Raw genomic sequence first — 15121 nt, forward strand, 5'->3', positions numbered from 1 at the left:
CAATTTTCTCTTAGGTGTTGGGTTACACTACAGATACATCATTTGGGGTTGGGGATCCCACTGTAAGCTATTTGATCCCGAGGATTCATGAAAGAGTCCTTTCCCATCCAGTCCCATTCATGGCTCTGGAAATACAAGACTAGCTAAGCATCATGCATGTTGGGAAACTGAGCATCCTTTTTGACGATGGTATAAGCTGGAGCAGAAAACTGCTCTGGGACACAGTGTCCTCCTGTGGTGAGAAAGGCAGTTGCATGAGAAGGTCACTGCCTGCCTTCCCCGGGTGGCACACCTTGATAAACACAAGGAGAAGAGTAGGTGCTGGGCATCCAAGTGAGGACCCAGGGCTACAGCAGAAGCCAGCTAACAGACCCTTGGTCCTGAACTTCCCTGGAGCCTGGTGCGGGGCCATTCACCAGAAAACCTTCAGGCAACAACATTGCCTTCCATGAGCAGTGTCAAGGTGAAAGCAGCTTGGGTAATTCCTAGCACTGGTTTCCATATTGATGCTTCTGGAGTTCAAGGAAGATATATGGGTTTGTGCTCTGGGAGCTCTTGTTGCAAGATGGGAGAGAGATGTTTTCACTGCTGAATTCTATGGGAACTTTTTTCTCTCTGGCATGGCCACTGTTTGGACTTTCTGTACGTCTTAATACATTTTCAAATCACAGTGAAACATTCACATCACAGCAAAGCGTGAGCTAGTTGTTTTCTTGGGAGTCTTCGCTTAAAATGGGAACAAAGTGTCACCTTCAAGAAAACTTCACTCACCACACGTGTTTGCTTTGCATCATAGTTTTCAGAGAATTGTTGATATTTTTGGAAGCCCGGAAGTGCAGGTGATCTGGTCGGTAAGATAATGAGCCTGGGTCTGAAGAAGTCTGCCCTCATTCTGAAACTTCAAAATGCTCATCTTGGTTTACAGTTCGCTTATGCAGCCTCCATAGGAACCAGATGCCGAGTTCTTGGGCCATTAGATCCATGTGGTGTGTCCTTCCTCATTTTCACGTTAGCGTGCAAAGAGGGAAGGAGGAGGGAGAGGGAGGGAGGGGGAGGGATGGAGGGAGGGAGGGGAGGGAGAGAACGGATATGAGAATGAGTGAATAAAATATGTGTGAATGAGAATATCTGGAGTGAGAGAAGGAGCCAGAGGCCACATCCTGCAGGGCACTGTGTTCAAATGGCTCTGTTATGGTTGCCTGTGAGGACTTTCCTGATGCTAAAATATCCCTGCCAGATAACACAAGACACCGCTTTGAAGCTATCACGTGTGCACAATGTTAATGAGAGAAGTAAAGACTGAATCTGGTCCACGAGGGCATTTCCTAACACTTTCTAATCGCTACTCCTTACGCTAACATCCGAGGAGAAGGCGCTGCAGACAGCTCTGCTGTGGCTTGCTGTTGTGTACAGCGTACACTGCTGTGCCAAGCCAACAGGACACCCTGGAGTATTTCTACTGGGCTGTGCCTCCGGCTTCCACTCCCAGAATAACTCTGGCATCTGACAGCTGACTCAAAGAGAGGCAGTCCACGCAACGTTTTTAGCCCTGCTTTGTGGGCAGGGAATTACTTTCAACTGACAGTCTCATTTTGGTCACTTCCATGGAAATGTCAGTGACAAACATTGCTTGAAAGAGCTGAGCTGAAGGTAATTTGAAGCCCAGCCAGGGGTCCAGATTTGCTGAAAATCAGAACTTTATGCTGAGATCCTTATACGGAATTATTTTCTTTACACACGCTTGCTTATATTTCTTTTTTATATTAAAATTTTTATAAAATATATTTGATCATGTTTATGCTGAATTCTTAATGTTTGCGTGTACCTGAGCATTGACTCCAGGAGGCTGCAGCAGGGCATTGTGCTCAGGTAATAATGGCATGCACAGTTCCTAGGTGAGTGACCGGCATGCCGTGGACACTTTATTCTGGTGAAAACCCAACTGAGTGCTCAGGCACTAATCAGCTACCGATGATCGGTGCGTATTCCACAAGTTTGAAGGTTTCAGACAGACACAAGGCACACCTTGGGGATCCTCAGGCTCAGTAAAGCTCTGAGTCTCTGTCACACTAATGTGTTCATACATAAAAGTGGAGGTCCAGTAAGTGATATCCCAAGGTCACCACTGATGTTTTGGATGTTTTGTGACCGACACAAATGAGATGTGGCCATGGAGTGTTTTCTCACGCGTGACTGACTAGGAATGTCTTCCCAGATGTCTACAAGTTCTCTGAATTCCCTGCCTGGAGTCCAGTGAGCATGGGTGTGTGGGAACCCTTAGAAAGGACGTGTTCATTAAAGGAGAGTGGAGTTGCCTGGCATTGTATCCTGGGAGTCAGAACCAGAGAAGACGAAGGTCCTGGGCTGCACCGTGAGCATGGTAGCTTGGAGAAAGGACAAGGAAATAAATGGTGCATCTGGCGGTTAAATTCCTCAGTTGTAGTTGATGGTGGACGTTAAGCTGAACGGTATCAAAGACAGGAGAACAAAGGGTGTTAGGAATAACGCTGGGGAAACTTGGCAGATTCCGTGGCAGGCGAGGGTGACTGAGGTAGGGGACAAACACGCCAGGCAGACAGAGCTTGGCGAGCAGTTTTATTAGAAAGGGGGGGGGGAGGAAAGAGAAAAGAGGTAAAGAGACAGAGAAAGGATGGAAGAGAAGAGGGAGACAGGAAAAGTTCTGTCAGCCCCAGGGGAGCAGCGGGAAGGAGAGGAGCAGGAAAGAGATGGTAAGTGGACAGACGTCTTTGTTTTAAAGGGGTCCTTTGCACCTGGTGCCGACTAGTGGACATGGAACCCTGGGCTGACCAGGGTACTGCCTGAGTGCATTCTGACAGGTGACTGGGGCAGACCAGCATGATGCCTGAATCCTTACAAAGGGGCTAAACTCAGTATGAATAATCTGTCAGCAAAATGGATGAGTTTGGGCTTCCGGTAGAGCCAACGGCGATGTTTGGTCTGGGAAAGGAGTGGAGACAGGACAGGAATACCAGAGGGTGTTGTGGGTGTGTGGGAGCCAAGAAAGGCTATAAGGAGATGTCACCGGAGGTATGAGAATAGACTGACCCCTGAGGGTCCCTTCAGGGTCCTGTTGTGCTACTTGGGGAAAGTTCTGGCTTTAGGAGTCGAGGTTGTTCATGTGGTTTCCATTGACATTTAGCGTTTGCTACCATTGGGCTTATCATCTTCCCAGGTGGCAGAGTTTCTAGACTCTGGGGCCCATCCTAGACCTTTGGGGGAAGTGGGTGGGCAATGGGTGTGGGGCTTAGAAGGGCCAAGGGTGACCAAGAGGTAAGAGAAAGATGGTGGCAATTTCGTGGGCAGGAAGATATTGTCCCCCTTCCTCTTCCTCCCCCACCCCGTGTGTGTGTGTGTGTGTGTGTGTGTGTGTGTGTGTGTGTGTGTGTGTGTGTGTGTTGGGTATGGTGGAATATGCATGTAATCCCATGGATGATAGAGATGGAGTCGGAAAGCTCAGGAGATCAAGGCTTTGACCATGCAGCAAGTTCCAGGCTAGTCTGAATTGTCAGAGAGACTGTCTCAAGCAGTAGGGGTGAGGGTGTAGGAGGGGAAGGGTTTGAAAGTCTACAGGAAGGAATTGGGTGGGGCACTAGGATAATAGATGGGCCAGTTCTCCTGGCAGAATCACCTCTTTCTTCTGGGTGAAAGATGGCGTTAGTAAATTAATTAACGAATAATTGATTCAAGGGCTGGAAAGGGGAGGTCTGGTCGTCAAGTGGGAGTGTGGGGGTCATCTGCTGAGTGTTAAAGGAAGAGAGAAGTGGCATTTGTCATTCTGCCGTACTTACGGGGCACACTTTTGACATTTTAGATGTCTCGTGACCGACACAAAAGAGATGAGACCACGAAGTGTTTCTCACATGTGTGACTTTTCCAGGACTATCTTCCTAGATGTCTGCAGCTATCTGACTCCCCTGCCTGGAGTCCACACAGGTGGACGCTCTGAGAAATGGGGTCGTCATTCAGCGAGAATAAAGCTGCCTGGGGTTGCATCCTGGGGGACTATCACCTCACATGGCCACCAGGGAGGGATCCAGGGGAAATGACTGCACTGAACCTGCAGGGAACCCCTAGCCACTGTCCCCGAGCCATCAGGGAGGGTGGGAGACCACAGAACTCAACACGGATGGCAGCATGAAGTGGAAAATACACTTGGGGTTAGTTTAGAGAACACAGAATGGCTGTTGGGCCAGACTCGGGACAGGTATGGACAGTCACCTGACTCTGCTACCCCAGTGCAAACAGAGATCAGTCTCTATGGGTCGCAGTTTGGGAACAACAGATGGGGTGTAAGTTATTCTTAGCGGAAAGGCAACCGGGGTCAATTGTGAGGACTAAGTGGTGATGGGTACGGTTCTCGGTGGTTGGTGGAGAGAAATGTTTCAAATAGGCGACAGGTGTGATTAGAAATACATTTGCAGCCAAATCCGTAGTACAATGTGAATGGTAGCTGAGGTGGGGGGCTCTGCAGCCATCTGTGGAGATGAGGGGAGTAGGAAGCTAGGAGGTGAGAGGCGGCCGTAAATACCACAGTCACCAGGGACATAACATTTTAAGGAGCCATTTTCCTTTATGGTCATGAGTCAGCAGACATTTCGATTTTGACACCCTTTCTGTTGTGTGATGTGCTGGTAACCAGCATTGTTAAATTTAAGTCTGGGTTAGTTTTAACTGCTGTCGTTTGTATTATTCTTTGAGTTGTAGTTTACGTTCAGAGAATACGGTAACCGTGGGTAGTCAGAGCTGCCTGATAGCCAGAAGAGCAGCTGTGCAAGCTTAGGGGCATGCACAGCAGGGCGTGGAGAAGGCCGTTCCTACCAATGTGTCTGAGTGGATGCTCGGCGGCTACACTGGCGTGGTTGGGGGTGGAGTCTGGAGTGACAGACACACTGTGTGTGGAGTCTGGAGTGACGGGCACACTGTGTGTGGAGTCTGGAATGACAGGCACACTGTGTGGGGGTGGAGTCTGGAGTGACGGGCACACTGTGTGTGGAGTCTGGAGTGACAGGCACACTGTGTGGGGTGGAGTCTGGAGTGACAGGCACACTGTGTGGGTGGAGTCTGGAGTGACAGGCACACTGTGTGTGGAGTCTGGAGTGACAGGCACACTGTGTGGGGTGGAGTCTGGAGTGACGGGCACACTGTGTGTGGAGTCTGGAGTGACAGACACACTGTGTGGGGTGGAGTCTGGAGTGACGGGCACACTGTGTGGGGTGGAGTCTGGAGTGACAGACACACTGTGTGGGGTGGAGTCTGGAGTGACAGGCACACTGTGTGGGGTGGAGTCTGGAGTGACGGGCACACTGTGTGGGGTGGAGTCTGGAGTGACAGACACACTGTGTGGGGTGGAGTCTGGAGTGACGGGCACACTGTGTGTGGAGTCTGGAGTGACGGGCACACTGTGTGGGGTGGAGTCTGGAGTGACAGACACACTGTGTGGGGTGGAGTCTGGAGTGACAGACACACTGTGTGTGGAGTCTGGAGTGACGGGCACACTGTGTGGGGTGGAGTCTGGAGTGACGGGCACACTGTGTGGGGTGGAGTCTGGAGTGACGGGCACACTGTGTGGGGTGGAGTCTGGAGTGACAGGCACACTGTGTGGTGGAGTCTGGAGTGACGGGCACACTGTGTGGGGTGGAGTCTGGAGTGACAGGCACACTGTGTGGGGTGGAGTCTGGAGTGACAGACACACTGTGTGGGGTGGAGTCTGGAGTGACAGACACACTGTGTGGGGTGGAGTCTGGAGTGACAGACACACTGTGTGGGGTGGAGTCTGGAGTGACAGACACACTGTGTGGGGTGGAGTCTGGAGTGACAGGCACACTGTGTGGGGTGGAGTCTGGAGTGACAGACACACTGTGTGGGGTGGAGTCTGGAGTGACAGACACACTGTGTGGGGTGGAGTCTGGAGTGACGGGCACACTGTGTGGGGTGGAGTCTGGAGTGACAGACACACTGTGTGGGGTGGAGTCTGGAGTGACAGGCACACTGTGTGGGGTGGAGTCTGGAGTGACAGACACACTGTGTGGGGTGGAGTCTGGAGTGACGGGCACACTGTGTGGGGTGCAGTCTGGAGTGACAGACACACTGTGTGGGGTGGAGTCTGGAGTGACGGGCACACTGTGTGGGGTGGAGTCTGGAGTAACAGGCACACTGTGTGGGGTGGAGTCTGGAGTGACAGACACACTGTGTGTGGAGTCTGGAGTGACGGGCACACTGTGTGGGGTGGAGTCTGGAGTGACGGGCACACTGTGTGGGGTGGAGTCTGGAGTGACGGGCACACTGTGTGGGGTGGAGTCTGGAGTGACGGGCACACTGTGTGGTGGAGTCTGGAGTGACGGGCACACTGTGTGGGGTGGAGTCTGGAGTGACAGACACACTGTGTGTGGGTGGAGTCTGGAGTGACAGACACACTGTGTGTGGAGTCTGGAGTGACGGGCACACTGTGTGGGGTGGAGTCTGGAGTGACAGACACACTGTGTGGGGTGGAGTCTGGAGTGACAGACACACTGTGAGGTGGAGTCTGGAGTGACAGACACACTGTGTGGGGTGGAGTCTGGAGTGACAGACACACTGTGTGGGGTGGAGTCTGGAGTGACAGACACACTGTGTGGGGTGGAGTCTGGAGTGACAGACACACTGTGTGTGGAGTCTGGAGTGACAGACACACTGTGTGGGGTGCAGTCTGGAGTGACAGACACACTGTGTGTGTGTGGAGTCTGGAGTGACAGGCACACTCTGTGGGGTGGAGTCTGGAGTGACAGACACACTGTGTGGGGTGGAGTCTGGAGTGACAGACACACTGTGTGTGGAGTCTGGAGTGACGGGCACACTGTGTGGGGTGGAGTCTGGAGTGACGGGCACACTGTGTGGGGTGGAGTCTGGAGTGACGGGCACACTGTGTGGGGTGGAGTCTGGAGTGACGGGCACACTGTGTGGGGTGGAGTCTGGAGTGACGGGCACACTGTGTGGGGTGGAGTCTGGAGTGACAGACACACTGTGTGGGTGGAGTCTGGAGTGACAGACACACTGTGTGGGGTGGAGTCTGGAGTGACAGACACACTGTGTGGGGTGGAGTCTGGAGTGACAGACACACTGTGTGGGGTGGAGTCTGGAGTGACAGACACACTGTGTGGGGTGGAGTCTGGAGTGACAGACACACTGTGTGGGGTGGAGTCTGGAGTGACGGGCACACTGTGTGGGGTGGAGTCTGGAGTGACAGACACACTGTGTGGGGTGGAGTCTGGAGTGACAGACACACTGTGTGGGGTGGAGTCTGGAGTGACAGGCACACTGTGTGGGGTGCAGTCTGGAGTGACAGACACACTGTGTGGGGTGGAGTCTGGAGTGACGGACACACTGTGTGGGGTGGAGTCTGGAGTGACAGACACACTGTGTGTGGAGTCTGGAGTGACGGGCACACTGTGTGGGGTGGAGTCTGGAGTGACAGACACACTGTGTGGGGTGGAGTCTGGAGTGACAGACACACTGTGTGGGGTGGAGTCTGGAGTGACAGACACACTGTGTGGGGTGGAGTCTGGAGTGACGGGCACACTGTGTGGGGTGCAGTCTGGAGTGACAGGCACACTGTGTGTGGGGTGGAGTCTGGAGTGACAGACACACTGTGTGGGGTGCAGTCTGGAGTGACGGGCACACTGTGTGTGGAGACTGGAGTGACGGGCACACTGTGTGTGGACTCTGGAGTGACGGGCACACTGTGTGGGGTGCAGTCTGGAGTGACAGACACACTGTGTGTGTGTGGAGTCTGGAGTGACAGACACACTGTGTGTGGAGTCTGGAGTGACGGGCACACTGTGTGGGGTGGAGTCTGGAGTGACGGGCACACTGTGTGGGGTGGAGTCTGGAGTGACAGACACACTGTGTGGGGTGGAGTCTGGAGTGACAGACACACTGTGTGGGGTGGAGTCTGGAGTGACAGACACACTGTGTGGGGTGGAGTCTGGAGTGACGGGCACACTGTGTGGGGTGGAGTCTGGAGTGACAGACACACTGTGTGGGGTGGAGTCTGGAGTGACAGGCACACTGTGTGGGGTGGAGTCTGGAGTGACAGACACACTGTGTGGGGTGGAGTCTGGAGTGACAGACACACTGTGTGGGGTGGAGTCTGGAGTGACAGGCACACTGTGTGGGGTGGAGTCTGGAGTGACAGACACACTGTGTGGGGTGGAGTCTGGAGTGACGGACACACTGTGTGGGGTGGAGTCTGGAGTGACAGACACACTGTGTGTGGAGTCTGGAGTGACGGGCACACTGTGTGGGGTGGAGTCTGGAGTGACAGACACACTGTGTGGGGTGGAGTCTGGAGTGACAGACACACTGTGTGGGGTGGAGTCTGGAGTGACAGACACACTGTGTGGGGTGGAGTCTGGAGTGACAGGCACACTGTGTGGGGTGGAGTCTGGAGTGACAGACACACTGTGTGGGGTGGAGTCTGGAGTGACAGGCACACTGTGTGTGGGGTGGAGTCTGGAGTGACAGACACACTGTGTGGGGTGGAGTCTGGAGTGACGGGCACACTGTGTGTGGAGACTGGAGTGACGGGCACACTGTGTGTGGAGTCTGGAGTGACGGGCACACTGTGTGGGGTGCAGTCTGGAGTGACAGACACACTGTGTGTGTGTGGAGTCTGGAGTGACAGACACACTGTGTGTGGAGTCTGGAGTGACGGGCACACTGTGTGGGGTGGAGTCTGGAGTGACGGGCACACTGTGTGGGGTGGAGTCTGGAGTGACGGGCACACTGTGTGGGGTGGAGTCTGGAGTGACGGGCACACTGTGTGTGGAGTCTGGAGTGACGGGCACACTGTGTGGGGTGCAGTCTGGAGTGACAGACACACTGTGTGTGTGTGGAGTCTGGAGTGACAGACACACTGTGTGGGGTGGAGTCTGGAGTGACAGACACACTGTGTGGGGTGGAGTCTGGAGTGACAGACACACTGTGTGGGGTGGAGTCTGGAGTGACGGACACACTGTGTGGGGTGGAGTCTGGAGTGACGGACACACTGTGTGGGGTGGAGTCTGGAGTGACGGACACACTGTGTGGGGTGGAGTCTGGAGTGACAGACACACTGTGTGGGGTGGAGTCTGGAGTGACGGGCACACTGTGTGGGGTGGAGTCTGGAGTGACAGACACACTGTGTGGGGTGGAGTCTGGAGTGACGGGCACACTGTGTGGGGTGGAGTCTGGAGTGACAGACACACTGTGTGGGGTGGAGTCTGGAGTGACGGACACACTGTGTGGCGTGGAGTCTGGAGTGACGGACACACTGTGTGGGGTGGAGTCTGGAGTGACGGACACACTGTGTGGGGTGGAGTCTGGAGTGACAGACACACTGTGTGGGGTGGAGTCTGGAGTGACGGGCACACTGTGTGGGGTGGAGTCTGGAGTGACAGACACACTGTGTGGGGTGGAGTCTGGAGTGACGGGCACACTGTGTGGGGTGGAGTCTGGAGTGACAGACACACTGTGTGGGGTGGAGTCTGGAGTGACAGACACACTGTGTGGGGTGGAGTCTGGAGTGACGGGCACACTGTGTGGGGTGGAGTCTGGAGTGACGGGCACACTGTGTGGGGTGGAGTCTGGAGTGACAGGCACACTGTGTGTGGAGTCTGGAGTGACGGGCACACTGTGTGGGGTGCAGTCTGGAGTGACAGACACACTGTGTGTGTGTGGAGTCTGGAGTGACAGACACACTGTGTGTGGAGTCTGGAGTGACGGGCACACTGTGTGGGGTGGAGTCTGGAGTGACGGGCACACTGTGTGGGGTGGAGTCTGGAGTGACGGGCACACTGTGTGTGGAGTCTGGAGTGACGGGCACACTGTGTGGGGTGCAGTCTGGAGTGACAGACACACTGTGTGTGTGTGGAGTCTGGAGTGACAGACACACTGTGTGGGGTGGAGTCTGGAGTGACAGACACACTGTGTGGGGTGGAGTCTGGAGTGACAGACACACTGTGTGGGGTGGAGTCTGGAGTGACGGGCACACTGTGTGGGGTGCAGTCTGGAGTGACAGGCACACTGTGTGGGGTGGAGTCTGGAGTGACGGACACACTGTGTGGGGTGGAGTCTGGAGTGACAGACACACTGTGTGGGGTGGAGTCTGGAGTGACGGACACACTGTGTGGGGTGGAGTCTGGAGTGACAGACACACTGTGTGTGGAGTCTGGAGTGACGGGCACACTGTGTGGGGTGGAGTCTGGAGTGACGGGCACACTGTGTGGGGTGGAGTCTGGAGTGACGGGCACACTGTGTGGGGTGGAGTCTGGAGTGACGGGCACACTGTGTGGGGTGGAGTCTGGAGTGACGGGCACACTGTGTGGGGTGGAGTCTGGAGTGACGGGCACACTGTGTGGGGTGCAGTCTGGAGTGACAGACACACTGTGTGGTGTGGAGTCTGGAGTGACAGACACACTGTGTGGGGTGGAGTCTGGAGTGACGGGCACACTGTGTGGGGTGGAGTCTGGAGTGACAGACACACTGTGTGGAGTGGAGTCTGGAGTGACAGACACACTGTGTGGGGTGGAGTCTGGAGTGACAGGCACACTGTGTGGGGTGGAGTCTGGAGTGACAGGCACACTGTGTGGGGTGGAGTCTGGAGTGACAGACACACTGTGTGGGGTGGAGTCTGGAGTGACGGGCACACTGTGTGGGGTGGAGTCTGGAGTGACGGGCACACTGTGTGGGGTGGAGTCTGGAGTGACGGGCACACTGTGTGGGGTGGAGTCTGGAGTGACGGGCACACTGTGTGGGGTGGAGTCTGGAGTGACGGGCACACTGTGTGGGGTGGAGTCTGGAGTGACAGACACACTGTGTGGGGTGGAGTCTGGAGTGACAGACACACTGTGTGGGGTGGAGTCTGGAGTGACAGACACACTGTGTGGGGTGGAGTCTGGAGTGACAGACACACTGTGTGGGGTGGAGTCTGGAGTGACAGACACACTGTGTGGGGTGGAGTCTGGAGTGACGGGCACACTGTGTGGGGTGGAGTCTGGAGTGACAGACACACTGTGTGGGGTGGAGTCTGGAGTGACAGACACACTGTGTGGGGTGGAGTCTGGAGTGACGGGCACACTGTGTGGGGTGCAGTCTGGAGTGACAGGCACACTGTGTGGGGTGGAGTCTGGAGTGACAGACACACTGTGTGTGGAGTCTGGAGTGACGGGCACACTGTGTGGGGTGGAGTCTGGAGTGACAGGCACACTGTGTGGGGTGGAGTCTGGAGTGACGGGCACACTGTGTGGGGTGGAGTCTGGAGTGACAGACACACTGTGTGGGGTGGAGTCTGGAGTGACGGGCACACTGTGTGGGGTGGAGTCTGGAGTGACAGGCACACTGTGTGGGGTGGAGTCTGGAGTGACAGACACACTGTGTGGGGTGGAGTCTGGAGTGACGGGCACACTGTGTGGGGTGGAGTCTGGAGTGACGGGCACACTGTGTGGGGTGGAGTCTGGAGTGACGGGCACACTGTGTGGGGTGGAGTCTGGAGTGACGGGCACACTGTGTGTGGAGTCTGGAGTGACGGGCACACTGTGTGGGGTGGAGTCTGGAGTGACAGACACACTGTGTGGGGTGGAGTCTGGAGTGACGGGCACACTGTGTGGGGTGGAGTCTGGAGTGACGGGCACACTGTGTGGGGTGGAGTCTGGAGTGACAGGCACACTGTGTGGGGTGGAGTCTGGAGTGACAGACACACTGTGTGGGGTGGAGTCTGGAGTGACAGACACACTGTGTGGGGTGGAGTCTGGAGTGACAGACACACTGTGTGGGGTGGAGTCTGGAGTGACAGGCACACTGTGTGGGGTGGAGTCTGGAGTGACGGGCACACTGTGTGGGGTGGAGTCTGGAGTGACAGGCACACTGTGTGGGGTGGAGTCTGGAGTGACGGGCACACTGTGTGGGGTGGAGTCTGGAGTGACAGACACACTGTGTGGGGTGGAGTCTGGAGTGACGGGCACACTGTGTGGGGTGGAGTCTGGAGTGACGGGCACACTGTGTGGGGTGGAGTCTGGAGTGACAGGCACACTGTGTGGGGTGGAGTCTGGAGTGACAGGCACACTGTGTGGGGTGGAGTCTGGAGTGACGGGCACACTGTGTGGGGTGGAGTCTGGAGTGACGGGCACACTGTGTGGGGTGGAGTCTGGAGTGACAGACACACTGTGTGGGGTGGAGTCTGGAGTGACAGACACACTGTGTGGGGTGGAGTCTGGAGTGACGGGCACACTGTGTGGGGTGGAGTCTGGAGTGACAGACACACTGTGTGGGGTGGAGTCTGGAGTGACAGACACACTGTGTGGGTGGAGTCTGGAGTGACGGGCACACTGTGTGGGGTGGAGTCTGGAGTGACAGACACACTGTGTGGGGTGGAGTCTGGAGTGACGGACACACTGTGTGGGGTGGAGTCTGGAGTGACAGACACACTGTGTGGGGTGGAGTCTGGAGTGACAGACACACTGTGTGGGGTGGAGTCTGGAGTGACGGGCACACTGTGTGGGGTGGAGTCTGGAGTGACAGACACACTGTGTGGGGTGGAGTCTGGAGTGACAGACACACTGTGTGGGTGGAGTCTGGAGTGACAGACACACTGTGTGGGGTGGAGTCTGGAGTGACAGACACACTGTGTGGGGTGGAGTCTGGAGTGACAGACACACTGTGTGGGGTGGAGTCTGGAGTGACAGACACACTGTGTGGGGTGGAGTCTGGAGTGACAGACACACTGTGTGGGGTGGAGTCTGGAGTGACAGACACACTGTGTGGGGTGGAGTCTGGAGTGACAGACACACTGTGTGGGGTGGAGTCTGGAGTGACGGGCACACTGTGTGGGGTGGAGTCTGGAGTGACAGGCACACTGTGTGGGGTGGAGTCTGGAGTGACAGACACACTGTGTGGGGTGGAGTCTGGAGTGACAGACACACTGTGTGGGGTGGAGTCTGGAGTGACAGACACACTGTGTGGGGTGGAGTCTGGAGTGACGGGCACACTGTGTGGGGTGGAGTCTGGAGTGACAGGCACACTGTGTGGGGTGGAGTCTGGAGTGACAGACACACTGTGTGGGGTGCAGTCTGGAGTGACGGGCACACTGTGTGGGGTGGAGTCTGGAGTGACAGACACACTGTGTGTGGAGTCTGGAGTGACGGGCACACTGTGTGTGGAGTCTGGAGTGACGGGCACACTGTGTGGGGTGGAGTCTGGAGTGACAGACACACTGTGTGGGGTGGAGTCTGGAGTGACAGACACACTGTGTGGGGTGGAGTCTGGAGTGACAGACACACTGTGTGGGGTGGAGTCTGGAGTGACGGGCACACTGTGTGGGGTGGAGTCTGGAGTGACGGGCACACTGTGTGGGGTGGAGTCTGGAGTGACAGGCACACTGTGTGGGGTGGAGTCTGGAGTGACAGGCACACTGTGTGTGGAGTCTGGAGTGACGGGCACACTGTGTGGGGTGCAGTCTGGAGTGACAGACACACTGTGTGTGTGTGGAGTCTGGAGTGACAGACACACTGTGTGGGGTGGAGTCTGGAGTGACAGACACACTGTGTGGGGTGGAGTCTGGAGTGACAGACACACTGTGTGGGGTGGAGTCTGGAGTGACGGACACACTGTGTGGGGTGGAGTCTGGAGTGACAGACACACTGTGTGGGGTGGAGTCTGGAGTGACGGGCACACTGTGTGGGGTGGAGTCTGGAGTGACAGACACACTGTGTGGGGTGGAGTCTGGAGTGACGGGCACACTGTGTGGGGTGGAGTCTGGAGTGACAGGCACACTGTGTGGGGTGGAGTCTGGAGTGACAGACACACTGTGTGGGGTGGAGTCTGGAGTGACGGGCACACTGTGTGGGGTGGAGTCTGGAGTGACAGACACACTGTGTGGGGTGGAGTCTGGAGTGACAGACACACTGTGTGGGGTGGAGTCTGGAGTGACAGGCACACTGTGTGGGGTGGAGTCTGGAGTGACGGGCACACTGTGTGGGGTGGAGTCTGGAGTGACGGGCACACTGTGTGGGGTGGAGTCTGGAGTGACAGACACACTGTGTGGGGTGGAGTCTGGAGTGACGGGCACACTGTGTGGGGTGGAGTCTGGAGTGACAGACACACTGTGTGGGGTGGAGTCTGGAGTGACAGACACACTGTGTGGGGTGGAGTCTGGAGTGACGGGCACACTGTGTGGGGTGGAGTCTGGAGTGACAGACACACTGTGTGGGGTGGAGTCTGGAGTGACGGGCACACTGTGTGTGGAGTCTGGAGTGACGGGCACACTGTGTGGGGTGCAGTCTGGAGTGACAGACACACTGTGTGTGTGTGGAGTCTGGAGTGACAGACACACTGTGTGTGGAGTCTGGAGTGACGGGCACACTGTGTGGGGTGGAGTCTGGAGTGACGGGCACACTGTGTGGGGTGGAGTCTGGAGTGACGGGCACACTGTGTGGGGTGGAGTCTGGAGTGACGGGCACACTGTGTGGGGTGGAGTCTGGAGTGACGGGCACACTGTGTGGGGTGGAGTCTGGAGTGACAGGCACACTGTGTGGGGTGGAGTCTGGAGTGACAGACACACTGTGTGGTGTGGAGTCTGGAGTGACAGACACACTGTGTGGGGTGGAGTCTGGAGTGACAGACACACTGTGTGGGGTGGAGTCTGGAGTGACAGACACACTGTGTGGGGTGGAGTCTGGAGTGACGGGCACACTGTGTGGGGTGGAGTCTGGAGTGACAGACACACTGTGTGGGGTGGAGTCTGGAGTGACAGACACACTGTGTGGGGTGGAGTCTGGAGTGACGGGCACACTGTGTGGGGTGGAGTCTGGAGTGACAGACACACTGTGTGGGGTGGAGTCTGGAGTGACGGGCACACTGTGTGGGGTGGAGTCTGGAGTGACGGGCACACTGTGTGGGGTGGAGTCTGGAGTGACAGACACACTGTGTGGGGTGGAGTCTGGAGTGACGGGCACACTGTGTGGGGTGGAGTCTGGAGTGACAGACACACTGTGTGGGGTGGAGTCTGGAGTGACGGGCACACTGTGTGGGGTGGAGTCTGGAGTGACAGGCACACTGTGTGGGGTGGAGTCTGGAGTGACAGACACACTGT

At 56.2% G+C, this 15121-nt stretch overlaps 1 protein-coding gene across 2 annotated transcripts in view; it reads left to right on the forward strand.

Moving 5' to 3' along the window:
• Positions 1–15121, forward strand: part of B3gat2 (beta-1,3-glucuronyltransferase 2) — a 91333-nt gene that overhangs the window by 48450 nt on the left and 27762 nt on the right. The window contains exon 3 of one of the 2 annotated variants that reach the window (XM_005072423.4): positions 1238–1782. The exons of the other annotated variant lie outside the window; for it this stretch is intronic. Coding sequence (XP_005072480.2) covers positions 1238–1284 — 47 coding nt within the window. The 3' untranslated portion in view covers positions 1285–1782. Of the gene's footprint in view, positions 1–1237; positions 1783–15121 lie in introns of those variants that run through there. 2 annotated transcript variants of the gene reach the window in all.

This window comes from Mesocricetus auratus, unplaced genomic scaffold, assembly GCF_017639785.1.
Source record: "Mesocricetus auratus isolate SY011 unplaced genomic scaffold, BCM_Maur_2.0 Super-Scaffold_100021, whole genome shotgun sequence".
Taxonomy (NCBI): Eukaryota; Metazoa; Chordata; class Mammalia; order Rodentia; family Cricetidae; genus Mesocricetus; species Mesocricetus auratus.